Source organism: Oncorhynchus mykiss, chromosome 4, assembly GCF_013265735.2.
Source record: "Oncorhynchus mykiss isolate Arlee chromosome 4, USDA_OmykA_1.1, whole genome shotgun sequence".
Lineage (NCBI taxonomy): Eukaryota > Metazoa > Chordata > Actinopteri > Salmoniformes > Salmonidae > Oncorhynchus > Oncorhynchus mykiss.
Window position 1 is genome coordinate 22489685 of NC_048568.1, and position 25775 is coordinate 22515459.

General features: G+C 42.6%; 2 protein-coding genes across 6 annotated transcripts; both read right to left on the reverse strand.

The window, feature by feature from the left end:
* Nucleotides 1-1678: 1678 nt before the first annotated feature.
* Nucleotides 1679-5149, reverse strand: LOC110522331 (E3 ubiquitin-protein ligase rnf146). 4 transcript variants are annotated; one of them, XM_036975917.1, is made up of 3 exons: nt 5056-5149; nt 3934-3996; nt 1679-3690 (listed from the first exon to the last, which is right to left on the reverse strand). In XM_036975917.1, exon 3 carries the CDS (start codon nt 3687-3689, stop codon nt 2553-2555), a length of 1137 nt encoding a protein of 378 aa, XP_036831812.1. In that variant the 5' UTR covers nt 3690; nt 3934-3996; nt 5056-5149; the 3' UTR covers nt 1679-2552. The 4 variants fall into 4 exon arrangements, with proteins under 4 accessions (XP_036831812.1, XP_036831810.1, XP_021456327.2 ...); XM_036975915.1 differs by lacking the exon at nt 5056-5149 and adding an exon at nt 4327-4549 and having other exon boundaries at nt 3934-4033; XM_021600652.2 differs by lacking the exon at nt 5056-5149 and adding an exon at nt 4327-4548.
* Nucleotides 5150-10285: 5136 nt separating this feature from the next.
* Nucleotides 10286-18774, reverse strand: LOC110522332 (R-spondin-3). 2 transcript variants are annotated; one of them, XM_021600653.2, is made up of 7 exons: nt 18559-18774; nt 18243-18356; nt 12034-15622; nt 11770-11910; nt 11398-11544; nt 11067-11246; nt 10286-10988 (listed from the first exon to the last, which is right to left on the reverse strand). In XM_021600653.2, the coding sequence occupies exons 3-7, from the start codon at nt 12113-12115 to the stop codon at nt 10948-10950; spliced, it is 591 nt and encodes a 196-aa protein (XP_021456328.1). In that variant the 5' UTR covers nt 12116-15622; nt 18243-18356; nt 18559-18774; the 3' UTR covers nt 10286-10947. The 2 variants fall into 2 exon arrangements, with proteins under 2 accessions (XP_021456328.1, XP_036831813.1); XM_036975918.1 differs by lacking the exon at nt 18559-18774 and adding an exon at nt 15770-15822.
* Nucleotides 18775-25775: the final 7001 nt, after the last annotated feature.

Consider the following 25775-nt stretch of genomic DNA (forward strand, 5'->3'; position numbering starts at 1 on the left):
ACAGGCCATAGCCATGGAAGCACCCACCTACATCACCACAGACTCTGGTGGTTATCTTTGAGCGGGGCAAAGCTGCTGAGACGACTGCAGGAGCACACCGTGTGGGTGGAGTTAGACATCACATACACAGATTTGCAGATGTTATTGCAGGTGCAGCGAAATGCTTGTGTTTCTAGCTCCAACAGTGCAGTAATACCAAGCAATAAAATAAAAAACAATACACACATCATCCATAAATAAATATTAAATAAGTTATATAGGATTAGACATGACTGGAACACAGTATATACATAAAACCCTATTAAAGTGACCAGTGTTCAATGACTATGTACAGTTGAAATCGGAAGTTTACATACACTTAGGTTGGAGTCATTAAAACTAGTTTTTCAACCAATCCACAGATTTCTTGTTAACAAATTATAGTTTTGGCAAGTCGGTTAGGACATCTACTTCGTGCATGACACAAGTCATTTTTCCAACAATTGTTTACAGACAGATTATTTCACTTATAATTCACTGTATCACAATTCCAGTGGATCAGAAGTTTACATACACTAAGTTGACTGTGCCTTTAAACAGCTTAAAAAATTCCAGAAAATGATGTCATGGCTTTAGAAGCTTCTGATAGGCTAATTGACATCATTTGAGACAATTGGAGGTGTACATGTGGATGTGGATGTATTTCAAGGCCTACCTTCAAACCCAGTGCCTCTTTGCTTGACATCATGGGAATATCAAAAGAAACCAGGCAAAAAATTGTAGACCTCCACAAGTCTGTTTCATCCTTGGGAGCAATTTCCAAACGCCTGAAAATACCTCTTTCACCAGTACGTACAAAGAATAATATGCAAGTATTAACACCATGGGACCACGCAGCCATCATACCGCTCAGGAAGGAGACGCGTTCTGTCTCCTAGAGATGAACATACTTTGGTGCGAAAAGTGTAAATCAATCGCAGAACAACAGCAAAGGACCTTGTGAAGATGCTGTCGGAAAACAGTTACAAAAGTATCCATATCCCCATAAAACGAGTCCTATATCGAGATAACCGGAAAGGCCAAAGCAAAGAAGTAGCCACTGCTCCAAAACCGCCATAAAAAGCTTATCCACAGGCTCATCAAGATCCACACACCAAGTGAATCCAGGGAAACATCTACACAATTTTCATCCAATCAGTTTGTTTGCAAAACAATTCCCTCATTTTCCTGCTGCTTAGTCATTCTGTATGGTCAGAGGCAGGAGGAATAGAGCAACTCACATGTTTCAATCCAAACAAGTAGTGTCTTTGTCATGCAAAGGTTTCTGTTTTATACTTGATGAAAAGACGAGTCATTGCGTTTGTCTCATGCCTCCAAGTAACCACAGGTTAACCATCTTTTTCCATCAACATCCGTTTCATTTTGTCATTTTTCATCTGAGTGAGGAAGTCTCCTGATATAGAACTTCCCATAATTTCCACCTACTGAGCTGATTTTAGAATTTGGTCTTAATTGACCTGCCTGGTCAAAAATGTTGAATAAAAAAAACCTTGCGGGTGTAAATTCACAATGCTGAGTCACAACGCTCATGCACACTGAGCATATTGTATCATCCAAAGTCATATGCATATGTAATAGCTATCACCTTCCAATAATTGTCATATTCCCATTAAGTTACCAATAACATTGAACTCATGACTTTTCAATTAATGTCAAAGACAAACTTTATTGTTTTTGCAAAAACACAGTTAAACAAAGAGACCACACACATGTTAAATCATATTAAATAAGTCAAAAATACTTTTTTGTTGACAGAAGAGTTCAAATAATAGGTTCAAACTTCAAAACAGACTCATTAGCACTCACAATACATCTCCCATCCACACTGTTTCCATAGAATACTAGAACAAGTAATAGAAATCGTCACTCGTCTCTACTCTCAAGACCTCTCGACCAGTAGGCTCTCATCACCTTTCACACACAACACAAGCACACACTTTTTATATTAAGATGGAATATGACCTCAATACACAGACAAAAGAACAACACAAGCACACACTTTTTATATTAAAATGGAATATGACCTCAATACACAGACAAAAGAGCACGCACACACACACACACACACACACACTCAATAGAGATGAGAAAATACATTTCTTACAGCAAAAAACAATGTACAACAAAACAAGATATTTATTTTTTGCCTCCGGTTAGAGATGGGATGCTACATTTAAAAGGTTAAGTCCCCTCCAAATCTCAAACCTTTATCCTTTCACCATTTCTCTTCAAATATTTAGTACCAACGCATGGTTAACTTGGGCTCAAATGGCTACAGTGGCAGACAGTGGAGCAGTATGGGCTATTTCATTGTGTGCAATGTTGCATAATCTTGCTGGCTGACATATTATTATAAACTATTGATTAGCATATGTGCCTGACTGAACTGTATATGTAATGGAAATGGCTGATCTGCTATCTTCCCCTGGGTTCTTCACTACCACCATGGGCATGAAGTGAATGCATTTTTTTGCTGAGCCGGGATGAGTGCAGAGACAGTGGTCCAGTTGTGGTCACACCTCAGTGACACTGCACTGACCGTCAGGGCTGCGTGAGCGCACAGTAAGGCCTCCGCTGGATGACCCACCACCAGGTGGCAGTCTGTCAGGCTGGACCTCCCTGAGCCACCGCTGTAAGAGTCTGTATCTGGTCCTCCGTCGAACTCCTACTTCTCGTCCCCTCCTCTCCCTGTCCCACCCCTGGCCTACCTCATCACCACCACCATCCTCATCCTCACTGCTACCAGATGCTGACTCGTACGCCTGGCTCATGCTTGAAGCTACCTCCTCTTCATCCTCCTCTTCTTCCCCCTCTGGTTGGCTGATGAGGAGCTGGGACAGAGAGTCTTCCAGGGAGATGAAGGCTGGGGTGGCAGGGTGGGCCCCCAGGACTGTAGGGGGTCTGACAGGAGGAGCTGGGATGAGAACCCCTGAGCGACCTGCCTGTGACCGTCCAGTCACATCCTCCCCGTCAGCAGAGCTTGACCGCTCCACTGTCGCTGTTGTGACCAGAACAGCTGCCATGGCAACTACTGGCGGGGCGGGGTCAGGGTCCAGTCTGAGTCCGGCTACACCCTTTTTGGGAATGTCCACCATGTCACGCTTCATGCGGCGGCGGCGACCGTGCTCGTTGCGGCGGTACTGCACCATGTTCTCCAGGTCAGCCACGTACAGGAAGCCAGCAATCAGCATCTCGGCACGCTTCCTGCCCTTGGCCAAGGCGTCCTCCAGCTCACGGCTGGTCCTCTCGTCATACTGCCACCATCCATTCCTCCCCTCGTAGTACCAGGCATTGTCTCCCCCAGCGTTCCTCGGCCCGGCTCCTCCTCGCCCCCCTGCAGCTGCTGCCTTCAGCTCCTCTGGGGACAGCAGGGTGGGATGCTCCAGGAAGTCCTCAGGTACTTCCTGTCTGCAGAGAGCACAGCGCTTGCTGTGCCAGGAGGCTCCTTTAACGCACAGGAAGCAGAAGACGTGGCAGCAGGGCAGGCGAACCGGGTAGACACAAGTCTGGAGGCAGATGGCACACTCCGGCAAGGGGTTGGCCGAAGGTTTAGGGGAGGTGGGGGAGTCACCAGTACAGGCGTCCCCTCCATCTTCCACCTTAGAGGACACAGAGTCCACAGTGTGGTCTACCTCACCACAGCTCGCCATGCTGAGGGGGGAGACAGATCATTAAGCTAATGCTGAGACACAGAAAAAGACAGTCCTGCGGACTAATTTTAAGCAATATTCTCAGCTCCCAGTTGAACAAAATCACATACAAGCTGTCACGAGAGACTCAATTAGCAATATGCCTAAATATCTCAAATGTGAATTTCAGATGATTTAGCTGGCTAGAATATTTTGTGTCAATCATATTTCCCTAATTACTATGATGGAATTTTTTTTTACTTACTCTCTCAAGCGCAGTTACTGGGATGACATCAGGGTAAATTCTGTATTCTCTCAAAGTTCCTCTCTATGGAAAAAAAATATTGTTGAAAAGAGACAGGACTCTTTCCCAGAGAGATAAAAACACGGGTTAGCTATAATTAGAGAGATGTTGCTATAACGTTAGCCATTTTGCTAATCTAAAGCGAAAAGGACAATCACCATAAAGAACATAGCTAGCTACTAAATACACACATCAATAGTATGATGTCGCCATCAAACTAGTTAGCTTCTGTACAGTAGCCATTTCTTGTTGACAAGCTTTGCTTTCAAATTACTGTTAGCTTCGGAGGCCACAGTTGTCAGTGACACACCGCTTGACTGTCTTCTACCTCGAGCGAATTTCCTCCACACTCACCTGTCATGAATAGCGTTTGACCATCGCTCAGTGATGTTTTTAGATCATTCGCAAATTATTGATCGTTTTCGACCTATAAACGCTAGGTAATCACTAAAATATCTTCTACCAAAACAAAGCAAAATACTGACGTTCCTGCTCCTTCCGTGTATTCATACACGTAACGGGATGACGTTGCGTGGTCTGTCTGCCACCTCAAGCGTCGGAGGAGGTAGATCATACAGCATTACGTGTGGGTGGTTTTATTTGCCTGCTTCTCCTCGTGGCTATGACCACATCACAACCATGATACATTGGCATTAACACATGGCCTCATGTTTTATTGCTTGCGTATAACATGTGGGTGCTTATATTTGTCCTGTTTCATACATGTACAAGTGTGTCAGCTATATGCATGTGTGAAATGGAAATGTGTTTTTTGATATCCCAACTCCCTGAGACACCCTCGGAGAATAGGGTCACGGCCAGCCATTATCAGAAACGAACATGGATCAATCAAGTTTAAGTGCCTTGCTCAAGGGCACATCTAGCTATTGAAAACTCTAGGCAGCATTATGCGTTCTCCTTACATTTCTCAGGCATTAGCTTTGCCCACGACTGCCTCGTGTGAACTACAATCCCGACACTGTGTTTTAACGTTTTCATCGCTTGCAATACCGCTTTTGAAACATATGGCCCTTAGCTTTCATAAGCAAGAAAGTATCCTTCAACTAAAAAAGTTACACTTACAGTAGCAGTTTTGCACAGATCCATACAGCTATGAGTGTCTCCAACCGAAAAAACTACACTTCCCGAGTTGCACATGTACATTACACACAGGTGTTCGGAGGATGCTAGATAGCTGTCTGTTTTCCATAAACAAGCGCTGTAACATGGAGATATTGTTTGAATGCTAAATGACGAGACAGAGGCATTGATGCGAGTAACCAGTCTTGTTCAGTACATCACAACACATCCGGGTATCTGAAGCACCCCGGTAAAACACAAGAGTTGCAGTAATGAACATTTACCAACAGATGGCATCACTGTGCCATCTTACACCCATAACATCTTCCCTTTAATAAAATAGGACAGGAGGTGTCAATTCACTAACAAAACAAACCTAGTAACAATTTCCAACATGAACAGTTTAGTATTTTTTTTTTTTTTTTTTTTTTTCCAGAACAACAACACATTTTGATATTCTCTTCACTTTTATCTCTGTCAACAATCCCTGATGGGAAACCTACAGATTAAGTCTTTTTGGTGGCTGGGACAGACGCCCGCATCGTGAAAAGACAGGGGGCTTGTCTGCGAGGACTGCGGGTTCCCGCACAGGCGTGTCACCTGAATGTCTAAGGGGAGAATTGATGGGTGAGGGAGCGGCCGACCTGTGATCCCCTGGCTCTTCGCCCAGTGCCTCAGGCCCCATGTGACTTGCTGGGGTTCTGTCTTTTGTCATGCGACCCCTTTGACCATCAGGGTTCTGAGTAGGTGCTGTCTCAGCAATCCGAAGGTCAACCCTGTTACGACGGTACAGTGATCCATTCACTTCGACCAAGTAGGAGCGTGGTGCCACTTTCTGTACACAGGATCCGAGTCTCCAGAGGCCTGTCCGGTCCCCTGGTAGTGGCTTCATTCGCACCGTTTCACCCACCCTGAGCTCAGGTAAGTCTTTTGCTGATTTGTCGTAGATGAACTTGGAGACCTGTCTCCTGTGACGTAGCTTCACCAGCACGTCTGTCACCACACATGGCTCCAGGAGAGTGCTGGCTACTGGCAGAGCTGCTTTTAAGCGCCGTGCCATGAGGCGCTGTGCCGGGCTGCTGTCCATGCCTTCTGTCGGGGTATTGCGCCACTGCAGGATTGCTTTCCAAGCATCTTTGCCCTCTCGCAGAGCCTTTTTGCAGAGGTTCTTTGCGATTTTTACTGCGGACTCTGCCTTCCCATTAGCTTTTGGGTGTCGTGGTGATGAAGTGACGTGCTCGAATTCCCATCCTGCAGCAAATTTTCGGAACTCAACTCCGGAGAATTGGGGTCCATTGTCTGAAATTACCCTATCTGGCTGTCCATAGCGGGCAAACTGAGCCTTGCAGCGTTTGATCGTTGTCTCTGCTGAGAGGTCGGGGAGGAGGTCGATCTCCCAAAAGTCTGAGTAATGATCGACTACCAGCAGAAAGTCTTTGCCACTGTGCTGGAAGAGATCTAGACTTACTATCTGCCAGGGGCGCATCGGTAGCTCGTGGGACATCATCGTCTCTCTCTGTTGCTCAATGGCATATTCATTGCAGATTGTGCATTTACTGACATAGTCTTTAATTTCACTCTGCATTCCTGGCCAATACAGTGTGTCACGTGCTTGTCTGTAACAGGCCTCACCTCCTATGTGACTTGAGTGCACGCGTGCCAACATCTCAGGGCGCAGAGACCGGGGAATAACGACTCTCTGACTCTTGAATATCACTCCGTTTTGAACACTGAGCTCCTCTTTGATTGGCCAATATTCTCTGACGGCTAAAGCAGTTTCTTCCCTGCAGTCGGGCCAGCCCATCAGAATCACAGACCTCAATGCCTGGAGTTGCCCGTCCCTGTCTGTGTGCTGTCTGATTTGTATAAAGCGCTGGTCCGTAACATTAAGGTAGTCAGCCTGGTTGATGTGTTCAACATCCACTTGCTCTGTTTGCAAGCTGCACACTGCGTGTTGTTCATGCATGGAGCGTGTGTGAGTGCCTGATGCAGTAGCCCTGCTGAGCGTGTCACTCACATACATCTCTGGCCCTGGCTTATACACCACCTTGAGGTTGTAGTTTTGTAGGGCCAGTAGCATGCTCTGCAGTCGTTTTGGGGCATTCAGGAGAGGCTTGCTGAATATAGCAATAAGGGGCTTGTGATCGGTCTCTGCGGTAATATTGTCGCGCCCGTACAGGTAGTGGTGGAAGCGTTGGCATGCAAACACAATGCTGAGGCACTCCTTCTCTATCTGGGCATAGTTCTGCTCTGTTGGGGTGAGTGCCCTAGAGGCGAATGCCACAGGCTGGCCCTCCTGCATGAGGCAACAGCCAAGTCCATACTGGCTTGAGTCACTCTGAATCGTGACAGGTTTTGACACATTGTAGTATCGCAGTACAGGTGTCTGGGTGACCAGTTGTTTTATTTCCCTCACCGCTGCGTCATGTTTTGGGAGCCAATGCCAGATGGTGTCCTTGTCCATGAGCCTCCTCAGTGGCTCACACACTTCAGAGAGCCGCGGTAGGAATTTGGCCAGGTAGGTGACGAATCCGACGAAGCGCTGCACTCCCTTCACGTCAGATGGGTGGGGCATTTCCAAGACAGCCTTCACTTTTTCAGGATCCGCCTTCAATCCGGTGGAGGACAAGATGTGCCCATGAAAACGGACCTCTGGCACTTTAAACTGAAGCTTTTTTATGCTTAGCCTTAGCTTGACCTGTCTGCATCTGACCATCAGGGCCAGCAGCTTGGCGTCATGGTCACATTCTGCCTCCTCATCACTGTCCCCACAGCCCACTACGAGAATGTCATCTGCTATGGGTTCCACGCCACTAAGTCCCATCAACAGCTCATGCTGTTTCCGCTGATACACCTCTGGAGCCACGGAGACACCAAACGGAAGCTTCAACCACCTCTTCCTGCCCCAGGGTGTCCAAAAGGTGGTCATGTAGCTGCTGGGCTCGTCGAGCTTGCACTGCAGAAAGGCATCTCTGGCATCCACGAGCGTGAAGACTCTGGCCTTTGGGAGCTTGTAAAGAACATCCTCCAACGTGGGCATAATGTAATGTGAACGTCGCAGAGCCCGGTTGAGGTGTTTAGGATCAATGCATATCCGTAGCTTGTCTGGTTTCTTGACGATAACCATATTACTTATCCAGTCCGTAGGCTCGGTGACGGATATGATGTGGCCATCTGCTTCGTATTTGTCAAGCTGAGCCTTCGTAGCTGCTTTCATGGCCACTGGTACATTGCGGGGTGCACACTGGACAGGCTGGATTTCTGCGTCCAACTCAAAGTGGACTTCCCCAGGAACTGACTCGACCGGTGCGTTGAAGACATCATGGTACTTGCTTAGGAGTGTCTCCTTGCTCAGGGGCCCAGCCTGGACTTTGTCAATAATGTTAAGATCAGCTGGGATGGTGAAGTTAATAAGTCCAAGGCGCTCGCATGTAGAACCTGACAGTAATGGCTGTTGACTAGCCTCAACTATTTCAAACTCAAGGGTGTATTTCTGGCCACGTAAAACACACTCTGTCACAAACAGGCCTAAAGAGGTCATGAACTGGCCTGAATACAGTTTCAGCTTGGTGCTACTCTGTGTGAGTTTGTCTCTGGGCGCAAGCCTCCTTTTGTCTTTAAGGCTCATAACGTTGCATGTGGCCCCTGAATCTAGCTGGCATTGCTGTGGTTTATTATTAAGTAGCAGAGTGACAAACCACTTTTGTCCTTTTGCCCTCACTGCCCCTATGCACTCGCTAGCATATACATCCTCTGTGCTGTCGTTCCCTTCATCTGTGTTTGTTTCCATGGAGTGCACTTTACCCTCCTTTCTCTTGCTTTTCATGCAGACCCTTGCGAAGTGATTAGCTGTACCACAGGATTTGCATATTTTTCCATAGGCTGGGCAGTGTTCTTTTCCTCGTCCATGAGAAATGCCACAATATCGGCATGTATTGGGGTTGTCTACTGCAGAGTTGGCTGTAGTATTAGCATTAGCTGTGGCAAAGGGGAATTTCTTTACTGGCTGTCTGAATGTAGCATTTACATTGTCCGTATGTTGCCTTTCTAGCTCCATGGACCTCATCCGTATATCAGTAAGCTCTGCTGCACGGCATGTCTCCACTGCCAAGGCCAGCGTCAGGTCACGTTCTCTCAGCAAACGTCTGCGGGTGCCCTCATCCGTTATGCCAAGCACAATCGTATCTCTGATCAGTTCATCTCTTAAAGCACCAGTCACATGTAGCTGCCTTTTCCCTTAACCTAGTGACAAAGCTGTCAATGGACTCCCCGTCCTCCTGTTTGCAACGACCGAAAACATAACGCTCGTAGATGACGTTTTTTGCTGGCGTAAAGTAATGTTCAAGAGCATCAAGAATAGCTATAGCGTTACCTTGCTGTGCTGCTGTTAGGTTCAGGTTGTGTTTGTATACGTGTCGGCATTCAGTTCCCATTATAGTCCTCAAAGTGGCAGCCACTACCTCATCTTCCTTTTCCAGAAGTCCCGTTGCTAGCGCGTAGTCCTCCCATTCACCTCTAAACGTATCCCAGTTCGTGCTCCAATCCCCGCTGAGCTTCATAACGGCGGGAGGGGGAATGTTCGCTGCCATGTCTAACCGATGCTAACAACACTGAAGCTAACTAGCAAACTCACTCTAGCTTAAGGCCAATCCCGGGCGAAATTTTACACAAATAAGCATTTGTTTGTAAACCAGAGCAGGTGACTCTAATTTGCGGAAAGCATGGTTAGTTATCCGACTCTGACACCATGTTTGAATGCTAAATGACGAGACAGAGGCATTGATGCGAGTAACCAGTCTTGTTCAGTACATCACAACACATCCGGGTATCTGAAGCACCCCGGTAAAACACAAGAGTTGCAGTAATGAACATTTACCAACAGATGGCATCACTGTGCCATCTTACACCCATAACAGATATGGCGGTATGAGAACACTAACCCTAACTGTACCAATGTGTGTATCAATTTAACCTTGTATTTTTTTCTGCTATGGAAGATAAGGTCCTTATGATGCCAATAATTTACAGCAAGCGACGCTTGTTACTGTTCAGATTGAGCATCCCTGTACAGAACACGCCTTCGTCAAATGACTCTTATGTGTAATGGAATGGAACTGAGTCATGATCAAGGGCTAGGGCACATCGACAGATTTTTCACTTTGTCGGTTTAGGGATTTGAACGCTCCAACCGCTAGGCTACCTGCCGTCTTAATGTAGGAGAACATGTATAGAACATATTGTATAGAATGTGTTTTATTTAGCTAGCTATAGACATCTTTGGAGTAGGCTTTCCACCTAATAACGTTTTTTGGTTCATTTTTCATTCATTTTCATTTTTCATGTTTGTGAAGACAATATACTGTAATTTACTATAAAATCTCCTACACAAACATTTTATGTAGGTCTATAACAATGATTGCAATCATGAAAAGGAATCAATAGTTTCAATTTGACTTGCTATACAGAGAAATGCTACACATGTAGAACAAGTGGGCTAGCCACCATCATAATAGAAACAAAAAAAAACGAATTAGAATAACACACTTTGCTTTTTGAACACTGCTCAATTCAGTCCATATCAAGTTAATGACCTTTTCCTGGAATGGATCGTGTGGGTGACATGTCGTAATGAGCAAAAAAAAAATTGAACACAAAATTCTAGAGCAGATGATAATGTTATCTTCTCCAAGGTCTCTCAACCAAGGCAGGTCAACAGCTGGTCACAAACATAGAGGAATAAATTGTTGCACACTGTTCCTGACTACAGAAACGACTGAGGTTCAGGCAATGGAGGTCTCTCTTTCAAACCAGTTAATCCAGTCCTCCTGTCCTTCCATCCTGTTTTGGATCACATCTGCCACTTGCTATTATTTTGCTCCCACCAATGATCTTGCATCAATGTTCTGTTGGCCTAATGCCTTTGCCATTTGATCTTCCTGTGGAAAGGGAGAGGACAATGCAAGATGTGTGAAAACTGAAATAAGTCAAACATTTCACTTTGATCACCAGTATACCTGGACTCAGTCTCCTTTTGATGACACATTTCCTCCACTCTTTGACTTTGGGGCAGGGGTCGCCGTACAGGGTGGGGTGCCGTAGGACCTCTCGTCTTCGTACCTCCACAAAATTCCTGTAGTCCCTCCCTCTCCGAAAGCAGAGGCTCCAGTCTCCCCATTCTCCCACCTTACAGTGTACTGAGAGAGAGAGATGGGGGCATGACATTGTAGGGTAGATAGATACACAAAATGTACACTCAAATTTGTATTGTAGAGTGATCGATCAATGATCTATTGGGATGGCTGGAATGGCATGTACAGAGATGGGGGAACACAAAGAGTCACTAACCTTGAGAAATGCACTCCATGAGCTGTCCATCAGGCTCAAACCCCCCTGGGCAGGTATGATGGCACTGGCCATGCAGGAGGTACAGTCCTGCTCTACAGCTGGTGCAGGTGTTCCTTGTCACACACACCTCACAGCCCACTAGACAATCTGGGACGGAGGGACATAGACGTTAAGAGACGCATTTCTATATAGATCTCTCTCCCTACTGTAAATATGTACTTTATATGTCTTCTTCCACAATGTGTGATTTTGATGCATCCAAGCCCAGATTCTTGGCCGACCAATACTGGATCTTATTAGTTTTAGCCAGACTTTGAACACATTATGACTATGAAGGAAGATCACAGTTCAGCTGTAGTGTTATAGACTTACCATTGCACTCTCTTAGTGCAGTGTTTGGGGTCAGGCCCTCGGGGCAGCTGTTCTCACACCTCCCTCTGTACAGGTAGTGGCCCTGGTGACAGTGAGTGCAGAAGTTCCTGTTGAAGCAGGAAACACAGTCCTCCCTGCACTCTGAGACACAGACAGGGACCATGGTTAGAGTGGATACATGATCAGGGCATTACACTGTGTATGACATTATTATCACAACACTCCATAAGAGTGTCGGTGTTGTTCATCCATCACATGACTCACTGGTGCAGGTGTTGACATGTGGGGAGCGTGTCCCATAGTGACCTCTGGGGCAGGATAGCAGACAGGTCCCCCTCTCCCGCATCCCATCATGCTTCAAATGGAAGAAGAGGCGGGGCTTACAGGACAGGCAGCCGTTTAACGCTGAGCATGTCAGGCAGCCAGCATGACACAACCTGCTCACCACTAAGCTACCTGGAGAGAAGAGCTGGTGTTATGGCTGTGTGTGTCTGTCTCTCTCGTTCTTTCACTCACACACGTGTGTATGTGTTCCTTGATAAGAGAGGATTCAGTTACATGTCTTGAGCACGTGCATGTGAAATTTGGTCAAACTTGAATCCCATACAACTTCAGTCTTTTTTGGAAGAACTACATTATCACAAATCATTATGCTCTCTACTCAATGTATACAGCCAATCTCATAAACCTGAGTAGTGACTTACTATCCCTGGCACATTAATGTTCCAAGAATAGAAACAGGAGGTTTATCAAACCCTCAGCCAAACTTTACAATGTGTTGTATGGTTCACATAGTAAGCCAACGCGTATAAACCATGAAAATATATGACCGCATTGTTCCCCGAAAGTATAATTTACTGCACCCACATAGTAATGTCCATGCTTTTACACATGTATGAAGAGGAGTTGAATGTGCGTATAATTACGCAGAACAGGTGTCCGCATTTCAATCCGGTCACATCAAAATGTGTCGGTTGACTACTTACGTCTGTGTCGTGGATGTCTTGAGAAATATTGTCCGTTAATAAGATCCATGAAGTGCAGAATCCAAATCAGAAATGGTACCCAAATTAGCATTTTTACCCTCTTTGGAATTAAGGTTCTTTGTCCAACAGCTAAGTCACCTTTTGATGTAAATAAAATAACTGAAAAATATTTTCCCCCCAGAATTGTGTTAAAAGAACATCATCCACAATGGTCCCAACCCCAGTATGCACGCTAGAGAACAAATCTGTTTTCCAGAAGAAAAATCCAAGAAAAATTCCATGAAATCACCCATGCCGTCAGAATCCATAAGGAATGAAAACATCTCAGAACATCATGATAGTCGCACCTCAAACCTAATGCAAGGTTTTGGGTTAGCAGCGAGTTTGCTTTCTCCCCCTCTCTGTCTCACTCACAAACTCATTTTCTCACACACATACACCTGTTCTCAATGCAAAAGTTGTCATTAAAGTAAGCACTTCAAGTAGACCTATTAACTTGTATTGTCCTGTTGAGTCTGCTTCACCTACTTGGGATTCTCCTCATCTGCATAGATACCTTCATCATTCCACAGCCACATGTCTTCCCCCATTCTAATGAAAAGAGGATGACTGGGTGACTATGTGTAAGAAATATGTCAGTGCATTTGGTTTCATTTAAAACAGAGGAGCATAAGTGCACTTGTGAGTCACCTCACAGATTTTACACCGGGCACTCTGTCAATGTCACCCTGGCAGCTTGGATTGAGTGAAAAAATATAAACTTCAAAAAGAAGCCGGATTCCCCTTGTATCTACATTTCCGACAATACATTGCTGACTGAAAGCTTGACGACTTTTCCCTGAAGTTTATGCCCCAAAACTATGCTGAGACTGTGTTTCAGATTAACTCAGAAGTGAATGTTACCAGAAAACTAAAACCAAACTCTCAAATACAGAGCGACTTTCTAACGTCCGACAAGAAAACAAAACAAAGATAGACAGGAAGGTGTCAGAAAGCATCAACCATTGCCACTTCTGTTCGCTATGGGTAACAGGCAAAAGCCACACACACTTCCAAAGGGATAATTGTTTGGAATCCCAGTTTACATTATGGCCTGGGAACCACAAACCGATGCAAAAACCACCCGACAGACTTGCCTTTGTGTCTTTTACATAGAAGAAGTGTTCTCTCTCTCTCTCTCTCTCAGAAACTCTTAATTTTTTTATGACTATCAGCTAATATCCTGTTTACTTCACCTAGAGCTCATCTGAACAACACAATGTATTTATTGTCTGTTGGTAGCTAGATGGACACCATAGTGCTTTTTTTGAATGTGCTTTTCAGCAGGGGAGGATGGAGATTAATAACATCTCATCTAAAGTTCTACTTCTGGTTTCTGGAAAAAATGTAAAAAAATGGTATCAGAGGGAGCATTCATGGGGTTGACGTTGCAGCGGATTTATCTGTTGAGACAAAAGCCAAAGACGCTGCTAGACTGGAGCTGGATGAGTCGAAGACCAAATTGAAAACAGGTTCTCCTATACACACACACACACATTTTTACATTAAAAGAAAATTACTACTTTATTTCCCCAGTGAAATTACAGAAATGTTCACGTTGTTCCCTCAAAGACAAGATAACACTGATATTAAGACCAAACAGAACCCTCTTCTAGCTGTATAAATATGCTTTCATGCAGTGTTGGGAAAATCATGTTTTTGCCTTTCCAGTTCCCACTGAACATCACATCTGTTTTGTTTTTTTACCCTACATCTGCATCTGGACCCTGAACATGAGCTGCTCTGCTGTAAGTGTCTTACTGGAGCAGCATGCAGGAGCTGATGACAGTAAGGGGAGCCATGTGAATCTGTGGGTCAGTGACAGTAAGGCTAGGTAGCACGCGGGTGGGTGGGCTGTCACGGGCAGACAATGGGACTGTCGGGGTCAGAGGGGTGGGGTTCCACACCCAGAAACCCCCCTACATCACTGGAACGCCAGATCAGATTCAGAGGAAAACAAATCGCTAGAGGAGGCGGCAAATCAACCCAGCTGTGTGGGGGGGGGGGGGGGGGGTCCTGGATAAATGAAGATGTCTTACACAGGCAGTTAACCATTGAAAACAATTGTCAGTTCCGGTCTACTTAAGGGGTGGCTCTCCCAAAGACACCAACATGATAGCCGCCGGGTCTGGTCTACTTAGTTCATTGACTAGAACAAATGAGTGAGATGTCACCCATCCTTTCATCTCTGGGGGGAAAAGCAAGAGAGATAAGCAGGGGGGGGGGGGGCTTAGATTGTTGGTTTTCTGCACTGGCTTAGGTTGTTGGTTTAACAACCACCAAAATATGATTATGCATGAGGATGAGCGCAGGCAGAGCACTAAAAACAGAAACTTGAGGCATCTGTCCATTAGTATAATTACAGCGCATTTTTTCCTCAATGTTATTCTCATAATAAACCTGATTATAACAATGTAGAAACTTAACATCCCTACAGCAGACCACCTACAGGGCTCTATAAGATTACTACCAGATAAGTGTCTTCTTGAGCAATTTGATAGGAAAGTGAACACATACCACACATGTCAAATGCCATGGCTTCAGAAAACCCTGTGATAAAAGATGAGTGAGATAACATCTCGACACGCAGATAATGTATGTAGCGTGAAGAGGTGAGGAATTTGGGAGAAGTCTTGGCGGCAGGCCAATGCTTAGTGAACAGTCTGAAAGTAAAGACTAAAGATTCAAACTAAAGAAAATAAAACAAAATACAGGTTAAATTTATAACTCAGACAAATTTGACTTTAAAAAAGCCTTGTAAATCGGGTTGTTGAATCATGTTGTAGAAAGGTGTCTCCACTTCACCCTCTGGCTCGTTTTAGAAGTTTCTAAGGAAAGACGATCAAAACATCATTGACATTTTAAAAGTAGCATGATAAGATGCTATTTTTCACATTCAAAGTCATGAAACATAACTGACAAATTAACTTAAGGAATAGGACATCTACAAATGTAGGATATCCTACATGACTCACTATGATGATATCTGTCATGTCTATACAGCAACCACAGGAATTTACCCCTCTGTCTATAAAGGATTCAAGAAAAAGGCAACATTTCAATAACCTCATTTACATCGTTCTGATATGAAAACCCTAGGTAGCCCAATATTAGATGTTTGATTAATGATTTCATTATTTAATGAGACTAGGTCTAAGGGCATTCCATAGCGACTGCATTCGACATAACTCATGGTCCAATGACCGTACCTGCTAGCAGCATGTGTCCCCGGTCCAAAGCTAGATTCCATAATCGGTAGACGGTTCTATTAAATTCAGTTTTTAGATGCTACGCTCCAAAATCTAATATGGATGCTAATGTTAGTTTTTCGCTTTGCGCACACCGGTCTGTTATCTAATAAGTCCGGCAAAACAGGCAGGTGCTGCCCCACATGAGAAATAAAGGAAATGCGTGCACGCAAAGCTAGACATTGGCATCCATATTACATTTTGATTTGGGGAGGGGGTAGCATCCTAAAAGCTGGATTTAATACTTTCTTGTACACTGCTCGGCAATGCAAACTGCGATTCTACAATCAGAACCGTCTACCGATTATGGATGTAGCTTCAAACGCGGGACATATACTGCTAGCAGGTAGTCATTGGACCATAAGTTATCTGACCAGGGTTGCCATGTCCACAGTTTTCCGCAATTGGGCTATTTTGAAAACGATGTTATGAAAATGTTTTGGTCACAGTTTTTTTTATTTTGCTACTTTTAAATTAGACCATGGCATATCTCTTTCTGAGGTGGGGGGGGGGGGGGGGTCTGTGTGCTTGGAGAGAGGGCTGCAGCATGCAGCTGAGTCACAAGTGAGAGGAGAGCAGCACGCGCACACATCATGGCAAGTAAGAAAGACAGTACTAGCTAGCTAATATGGAGCCACATATTGGATACATGTGGCAACTCTTGCTGGAGCAACATATTTTGGGCCTAGTTCAGTTGTCATTGGGCTAGACATTTTAACTAAACCTGGCAACAGTCACTATGGAAAGCCCTTAGACCTCATTCTTATTGGTATATTGGCGATCACACAATTGTATGTGGATCCCGCCACCTACTATGCAGGATGGAAACAGGATTCCACCAAAAAACTGAACTACCAAATAATAAATACATCAGCCAACTTTGTTAAAAATAAATCAAACAGATCCCTACATAGGCTCAAGGGGAACCTGGGAGGGCGTGTCTTCCGGCGCCAGTACCCCTTGCAAGTCTTTCGATGTAAAATCTTTGTCTCAAAATCTTTCCTGCTGCAGCCACAATGTCTAGTTTCTTCAACTTCTGTGGCAATGAATGCAACAAAATCCACCTTTCGTCTGGCAGTAAACATTGACTACAGGCTGTGTTGTATCCAATACCATCTCTTCACTAGCACCACTTGTTTTCTCAATTCTTTTAAAAATCGCCGCCACATAGGAGTTTCGATTGACCGCTAACTTTTGCCACCTCAATTTCTTCACCCTTACAGGGCACTCAGGATCCCACCACAATTGCAACACCATCATCCTTTTACACACCTTTCTTCACTATACTCTGTCTGCACACACTTGAAACATGGCCCAATCCTTTACAATTCTTACACTACAATACAAAAGCTCTTACAGCATACCTTACATAACCAAGCTTCACATGCATAGGTATTTGCTCTTTATCAAAAAACAGGACCAACAGACTATCTTTCTCCATTCACCCAGTGGGTCAGACGCTGGGCACCAACCACACCAGGAATTCCCTTCAGGTATTTAACCTGAACATCCGACGTCACCCTTGAGATGACTCCTTTGACTGGTGCGCTACTCCAAGGTTCAAAACTTCTGTTGTTCGGATTCTTCTGAGGCCCACTGCAGTCTTCCTCTGTTCTTCAGAAATACAATTCATCAAAATTACACCACTCCTGGTCACTCTGACAGACCTACCCTTTGACACCTCAATCGGGTTTCCCACATACGCATCCTTACTCAACGAACACGATTCATTATATTTTACACACGTGTCCCCTACTCCAGTTTCCTTTTGTTCCAGTTTTCAATACTACTGTTGTCCATTCAGAACATTCCTCTAGACCAAATTTACTCGACGCGCTGCTTAATTCAAACTCAGCAACCACTCCCACCTTAATTAAATCAGAGGTCTAATATTGGGCTGTCCAGGCTATTTCAGATCAGTGTTAATGAAGGAGAGGAGGCCCTTTACAACAGGGTTGTCAAACTCATTCCATGGAGGGCTGGTCTTTGTTACTTTCAATTTGTGTCTAATTAAGACCTAAACAACCACATGAGGGGAGTTCCTAACTAATCAATGACCTTATTGATCAATCAAGTGCAAGGGAGGACTGAAAACCCGCAGGCACTACGCCCTCCATGGAATGAGTTTGACACCTGTGCTTTAGACCATTGAAATGCACCCTGTGTGTCCTACCACCCAATGTTGTTCAGTAACCAATACCTTGGATACTGCTTTGACGTGGTGTGCTTTGATAGTCGCAGATTTCTCCTCAAAAGCTTTGGTCCTCGCCTCTTCTGCGAGGCTATGCAGAAACAGCAGCACGTTCAGCTCGACCTAGGAGAGGAACATTCCGTTTCAGACACCGATGGTTAACTATCCTACTACAGTAGCTGGTTAAGCTAAGTTACAAAACTAACGTTAGCTATGTTTGCATGTACCTTAAAACTATTCGTTTGAAAACAATATTTTAACGTTAGCCTCGCTGGCTAGAATTGTTAGTAACGACAGTTAGCTACGATGGCATTTTCAAACATACCATTGCATCTGCGGCTGTGCCTACACGAATGTGGGCTTTCTTCTTCATTAGAGACTTTAATGTTGTCTTGGGTACCCTTTTCAACATATTGATAAATTACTTATCCTCAAAACAGCGACATTTGTTTCACAGAACAAACAAATCGGTGGTTGTTTACGTTTTTCAATCCCCCCCACGTCGCTCACTACGTGCGCATAATGTGACGTCAGTGTTTTCCATGTTTGCTTTATAGTAAAATATATTTCAACACTCATTGTTTCTCTCGATTTAGAAAATAATTCATATTTATTGCGTTGAGTTGATGACCATCGAAGGGCTTTTGTTATCTTTTCTGTGTTCTGATGTTTTTTATTTAACTTGGCAAGTCAGTTAAGAAAACAATATTATTTACAATGACCGCCTACCCCGTCCAAACCCGGACGACGCTGGGCCCATTGGGAGTCCCATAGGGTGGCGCACAGTCACGGCCTGATGTAATACAGCCTGGAATCGAACCAGGGTGACGCCTCAAGCACTGAGATGCAGTGCCTTTGACCACTGCGCCACCCACTTTGATTAATAAAAGGAATTTGAAATTATTTATACTTTTACTTTCGATACTTAAGTATATTTTAGCAATTACATTTACTTTTGATACTTAAGCATTCATTTTACTCAAGTAGAATTTTACTGGGCTGGGTGACTTTCATTTTTACTTGTAATTTTCTATTAAGGTATCTTTACTTTTACTCAAGTATGACAATTGGGTACTTTTTCCACCACTGGGTAGAAGTGGTTGTTTTGGGGGCTTGGTTTTGTCAATTTGTTTTTTTTATTGGTTTATTTTGGGTGGATTGAGTTAGTTTCCCTGTCACATATGGATTTGATTTTTACCTTGTTTTTTTTCACCACTGTCCAGTTAGTGGAGGTAATACACCTTTTTGGCTTGTAGTCTGCCATGAAACCCACAAAGAAGAACTTTGCCGCGATTTACTTGTATATGGTGGACATGTACAAATGAATGTGATATGAGGCGCTCCTCCCAGATTGATAGGACAATGTACACACATATTTAAAGTTTGTGAGTGTGTGATATGGGACTTGGAGACATGTTTATTTCGAAAAACTTTCATAAACAATGGCAACATTACCATGTTTTGCCAGCAGCATACCACCCTGCATCCCACTGCTGGCTTGCTTCTGAAGTTAAGCAGTGTTGGTCCTGGTCAGTCCCTGGATGGGAGACCAGATGCTGCTGGAATTGGTGTTGGAGGGCAAGTAGAAGGCATCCTTTCCTCTGTTCTAAAAAAATATCCCATTGCCCCAGGGCAGTGATTGGGGACATTGCCCTGTGTAGGGTGCCGTCTTTTGGATGGGACTGACTCTGTGGTCACTAAAGATCCCATGGCACTTGTGAGAGTAGGCGTGTTAACCCTGGTGTCCTGGCTAAATTCCCAATCTGGCTTTCATACCATCATGGCCACCTAATCATCCCCAGTTCACAATTGGCTCATTCATCCCCCCTCCTCTCCCCTGTAACTATTCCCCAGGAATATATCCTTAAAAACACATGGAAAGAGGGTGATAGCGTGGCAGGCACAGCTTGTCCCATTAATTAATCACAAAAATTTAGGATTAGCTGATAATGAAACAAACAAACATTGTGGAAAATAAAGAGAATCTCTACCAATTTATTGATCAGCATTTTGATATGTTCGGAAAAGAAACTGATACATCGAAGCAAACAAGAGAATACCTTTCCTCGAGTTCTGCGAGCGAAACAGGAGGAAAGCCACCGTCTAAAATTCCGAATTTAACATTGGAGTGGAACGTTTTTATGACTATGTCTCCAGAAGACAGAGCTTTTTTTACAAGCATGAGCGAGCAGATAAAAAAAAAACTGGATATACAGTGGGGAGAACAAGTATTTGATACACTGCCGATTTTGCAGGTTTCCTTACTTACAAAGCATGTAGAGGTCTGTAATTTTTTTTAATCATAGGTACACTTCATCTGTGAGAGACGGAATCTAAAACAAAGATCCAGAAAATCACATTGTATGATTTTTAAGTATTTAAGTTGCATTTTATTGCATGACATAAGTATTTGATACATCAGAAAAGCAGAACTTAATATTTGGTACAGAAACCTTTGTTTGCAATTACAGAGATCATACGTTTCCTGTAGTTCTTGACCAGGTTTGCACACACTGCAGCAGGGATTTTGGCCCACTCCTCCATACAGACCTTCTCCAGATCCTTCAGGTTTCGGGGCTGTCGCTGGGCAATACGGACTTTCAATTCCTCCAAAGATTTTCTATTGGGTTCAGGTCTGGAGACTGGCTAGGCCACTCCAGGACCTTGAGATGCTTCTTACGGAGCCAATCCTTAGTTGCCCTGGCTGTGTGTTTTGGGTCGTTGTCATGCTGGATGACCCAGCCACGACCCATCTTCAATGCTCTCACTGAGGGAAGGAGGTTGTTGGCCAAGATCTCGCGATACATGGCCCCATCCATCCTCCCCTCAATACGGTGCAGTCGTCCTGTCCCCTTTGCAGAAAAATATCCCCAAAGAATGATGTTTCCACCTCCATGCTTCACGGTTGGGATGGTGTTAATTCTACCGTTAACTTGAATCCCTTTATCCCCAGTGTTAGCCAGCCCGCCACACACTAGAGACAGCAAACCTGTTGACATGGATAAGGTATTTATTAGGTATTGTCAACAGGTTTGTTGTCTCTAGTGCCATGCGTCCTCCGAAACACAACCCAACCAAGCCACACTGCTTCTTAAAACAGCGCGCATCCAACCCGGAAGCCAGCCGCACCAATGTGTCAGAGGAAACACCGTGCACCTGGCGACCTTGGTTAGTGTGCACTGCGCCCGGCCCGCCACAGGAGTCGGCGCGATGAGACAAGGATGTCCCTACCGGCCAAACCCTCCCTAACCCGGACGACGCTAGGCCAATTGTGCGTCGCCCCACGGACCTCCCGGGCGCAGCCGGCTGCAACAGAGCCTGGGCGCAAACCCAGAGTCTCTGGTGGCCACTGCGCCACCCGGGAGGCCCCGAAACAGACCCTTTACAATGAAGATCTGCGAAGTTATTTGGATTTTAACTAATTATCTTTGAAAGACAAGGTCCTGAAAAAGGGATGTTTCTTTTTTGCTGAGTTTATATGGACACTTAACCATCATGGTGCTTTTTAATGGTAAGTTTACAAACATTGGTTGTGGTAAGTATAACTGAAACTTGGTAAGTGTGGAAATAAGTATAGCAAGTTATAATTGTAATGGCTTAGCAGATCATAAAAAAAGACGATACATTTTTACACAACTAAAAGAGAAAGAATATAATATCTATTGTTTACAGGAAACTCTTTCTACAAATATAGATGAGGTTGGGTGGAAAAAGGACTGGGAAGGAGAAATATATTTTTTGTCATGGGCAAAGAAACTCAAAAGGGGTGATTATATTAATTAATACAAATTTTGATCCGATTGTGCAAACAGATCTGCAAGGAAGATGGAAAATTTCAAATATGCTATTGGACCAAAAACAGATTTGGCCTATTAAATCTATATGGGCCAAATAATGATGATCCACACTTTTTTGAATATATATATATATATATATATATATATATATATATATATATATATATATATATATATATATATATACATACAGTGGGGCAAAAAAAGTATTTAGTCAGCCACCAATTGTGCAAGTTCTCCCACTTAAAAGATGAGAGAGGCCTGTAATTTTCATCATAGGTACACTTCAACTATGACAGACAACATCTTTAAAAAAATCCAGAAAATCACATTGTATGATTTTGAATGAATTTATTTGCAAATGATGGTGGAGAATAAGTACTTGGTCACCTACAAACAGGTTGAAATACATCCACAGGTTCATCTCCAATTGACTCAAATGATGTCAATTAGCCTATCAGAAGCTTCTAAAGCCATGACATCATTTTCTGGAATTTTCCAAGCTGAGAAAGGCACAGTCAATTTAGTGTATTTAAACTTCTGACCCACTGGAATTGTCATAAAGTGAATTATAAGTGAAAGAATCTGTCTGTAAACAATTGTTGGAAAAATTACTTGTGTCATACACAAAGTAGATGTCCTAACTGACTTACCAAAACTATAGTTTGTTAACAAGAAATTTGTGGAGTGGTTGGAAAACTAGTTTTAATGACTTAAACCTAAGTGTATGTAAACTTCTGACTTCAACTGTGTGTGTATGTGTGTATATATATATATATATATATATATATATATATATATATATATATATATATATATATATATATATATTGAGCTCACAAGCAATGAAAATCTATCATTATGGTTGGAGATTATAATACAGTTTTAATTACCTCAATGGATCATAAAGGAAATCCCTCTATCACCCTCAAGCACTTAAGGAGATCAAAGGTCATGGATACATTAGAACTACTGGATAAACGGAGGTTGAAAAACCATGACCTCGTGATATCTACATAGGAGACTACTTCCTAGTCTCGTTCTTGCTGGCATGACAATGGATGACAATTTGTTCTTAACAAAGACAAAATAATTAATAATTAACTTTTTTTGTACAACATAAGTACAGCCAATCTTCTTATTGTATGGGACACTTTCAAATGTACTTTGAGGCCATTCAATACAATAATTATCATTAAAACTAAAGCAGTTTAGGTCAAAAGAGATTACACTAATAAAGGAAATAGGAAGCAACAGCGCAGGTAGTAATGGAAACTGTACTATAGAGGCACAACATAGGTTAGAGGAAAACAAAAAGAATTGGAGGTACTTATTCAAGAATGATCAGGTGTAATTTATTACCAAAATAATACGAATTGACAGAAAATTGTGAAAAATGCAACAAAAAATCTTGAATCTTCAACAGAAATTCTAATAATTTACAGAAACTCATTACAAATGATGCATCAAATTATCAAATTATATTTTGAACGAGGAAGCAAAATATTTTAAGCATATGTTTTCTTTTGTCTCCTCCATTTCCACTGAATGATGTTAACTGTAAGGATCTCTTTCCTAATAATAATGTAAAATTAACAGATTTACAGAAAGATCTGCGTGAAGGCCAATTTACAGCAGAGGATCTTTTTGAGGCAATAAAGTACTATCCGTGTGAAAAAACACCAGGGCTTGACGATATATCAGACCTTTTTTTGATGTACTCAAATATCCATTATTAGCATGTTTTAATTACTCTAATAAAAATGGTCTGATTTCATTACTACTAAAACAGGACCCAGGTGGTAAGTATAAAGATCCAGTCCATTAAAAAACTAGAGGCCTCTAACACTTCAATGTTGCAATGTGAAAATGCTGGTGAAATGCATAGCACATAGAATAAAAAAGGTTTTTACCAGATGTTGTTCATCCTGATCAGACAGGTATTTTTACATGAACGACATATTGGAGATATGAGAATTAATTGAAACAATTGAATATTATGAAACAAAGATACCAGGCCTGGTCTTCATAGCAGATTTTGAAAAGGCGTTTGATGAAGTATGACTTTAATTGATATAAATGCCTGGATTACTTACATTTTGGTGAATCTCTTATACAATGGGTTAAAGTTATGTACAGCAACCCCAAATGTAAAATAATAAATAATGGTTACTTCTCAGAAAGTATTGAGATTAAGAGGAGTCAAACAAGGCTGTCCGTTGTCTCCATATCTATTTATTATTGCTAGCTATTAATATTAGATCGAACAAGAACATCAAGGGGTTAGAAATCCAGGGGATAAAAACAAAAGTGTCATTGTATGCCGATGATTCTAGTTTTTTCTTAAATCTGCAGTCTGGATCCCTGTCTCATTGAAGATCTTGGTCACTTTTCTAGCCTCTGGATTAAAACCTAATTATGACAAGTGTACCATATTACGTATTGGATCGTTAACAAATACAGTGTTTACATTACCGTGTAGTTTACCGATAAAATGGGCGGATGGTGAAGTAGACATACTTGGTATTTACATCTCAAAAAACGTAATTAATTTCAATAGAAAGTTAGCAAAAATAGATAAGATTCTGCAACCATGAGGTAAATACTTGTCTATTTATGGAAAAAAATCACTCTTTGGTCCTATCACAGTTTACTTACTTACTAATGGCACTGCCTACTCCAGATGACTTTTTAAATCATATGAGCAAAAAATATTTTATTTGAAATAGTAAGCCAGACAACTAAACATACCTATTTATATAATGAGTTTGGGGTTCTTAAATTATTCAATATTGAAGCTATAAACCTCTCATTAAAAGCTTCCCTCATACATAAAGTATACTTAACCCCAAAATGGTTCTCTAGTAGATTCTTAAGAAAGGCTCATTCTTTGTTCAAAAATTGCCTTTTTGCCTTAATACATATTACAACTTCTCATTTCTGACTAGTTGGAAATTACATTTTGTTTCAAGTATCGCCCTTTCTTAAACAAGCCAAACAAAGCTGGTTACAATTTCAGCTTTATCCTCCAGAAAAGATAGAACAAATGTTATGGTTAAATTCAAGTATACTGATTAATAAAAAAACATTTATTATATTTGTTACTGATATTATGAATAGAAACGGAGTAGTTATCGAATATATTTGGGAATATCTGCTCAATCCAAATTTACAACCAACTGATTGCGGCACTACCACAAAAATGGAGGGGGCAAGTGGAAAAGGGAGGAGGTAGAGAACTTGTTTGCCAGCCCGATATTAAAGATACAAATTGGCTGAAAGGAACTGGTATAAATAGAAAAATATACCAGTTTCATCTGAGGACAAAATGTTGACAGCTGTGCCATACAAGGTGCAAAATAAATGGGAGGAGATTTTTGATGTACCAATTCCATGGCATATGGTTTATGAACTGGTGCAAAAAAACTGCACTTGATTCAACACTTAGTTTTTCAATTTAAATTATATACAATTCTTGCCAACAACAGAATGCTATATATATATATATATATACACACACAACAATCTCAGCTCTGTAGATTTTGCTGTGAAGAGACAGAATCAATAGATAATTTATTCTGGCATTGCCCCGATGTAGCTTGTTTCTGGTCACAGGTTCAGGAATGGTTCAAAAATCACAACCTGCAATTCAAATTAACCTTACAAGTAACAGTGTTGGGCTATTTGGAAAGCATTGGTCAGTCAATACATAATACTCATAGGAAAGGTTATCTTAACTCACAAT

Coding starts and splice junctions, on each gene's coding strand:
- LOC110522331 (XM_036975917.1), bottom strand. CDS start 3,689: ATGGCGAGCTGTGGTGAGGTAGACCACACTGTGGACTCTGTGTCCTCT.
- LOC110522332 (XM_021600653.2), bottom strand. CDS start 12,115: ATGCGGGAGAGGGGGACCTGTCTGCTATCCTGCCCCAGAGGTCACTAT. Junction 11,247..11,397: donor CATGGAGTGCATTTCTCAAG/GTTAGTGACTCT, acceptor TCTCTCTCTCAG/TACACTGTAAGGTGGGAGAA. Junction 10,989..11,066: donor CAAAAGGAGACTGAGTCCAG/GTATACTGGTGA, acceptor CCCTTTCCACAG/GAAGATCAAATGGCAAAGGC.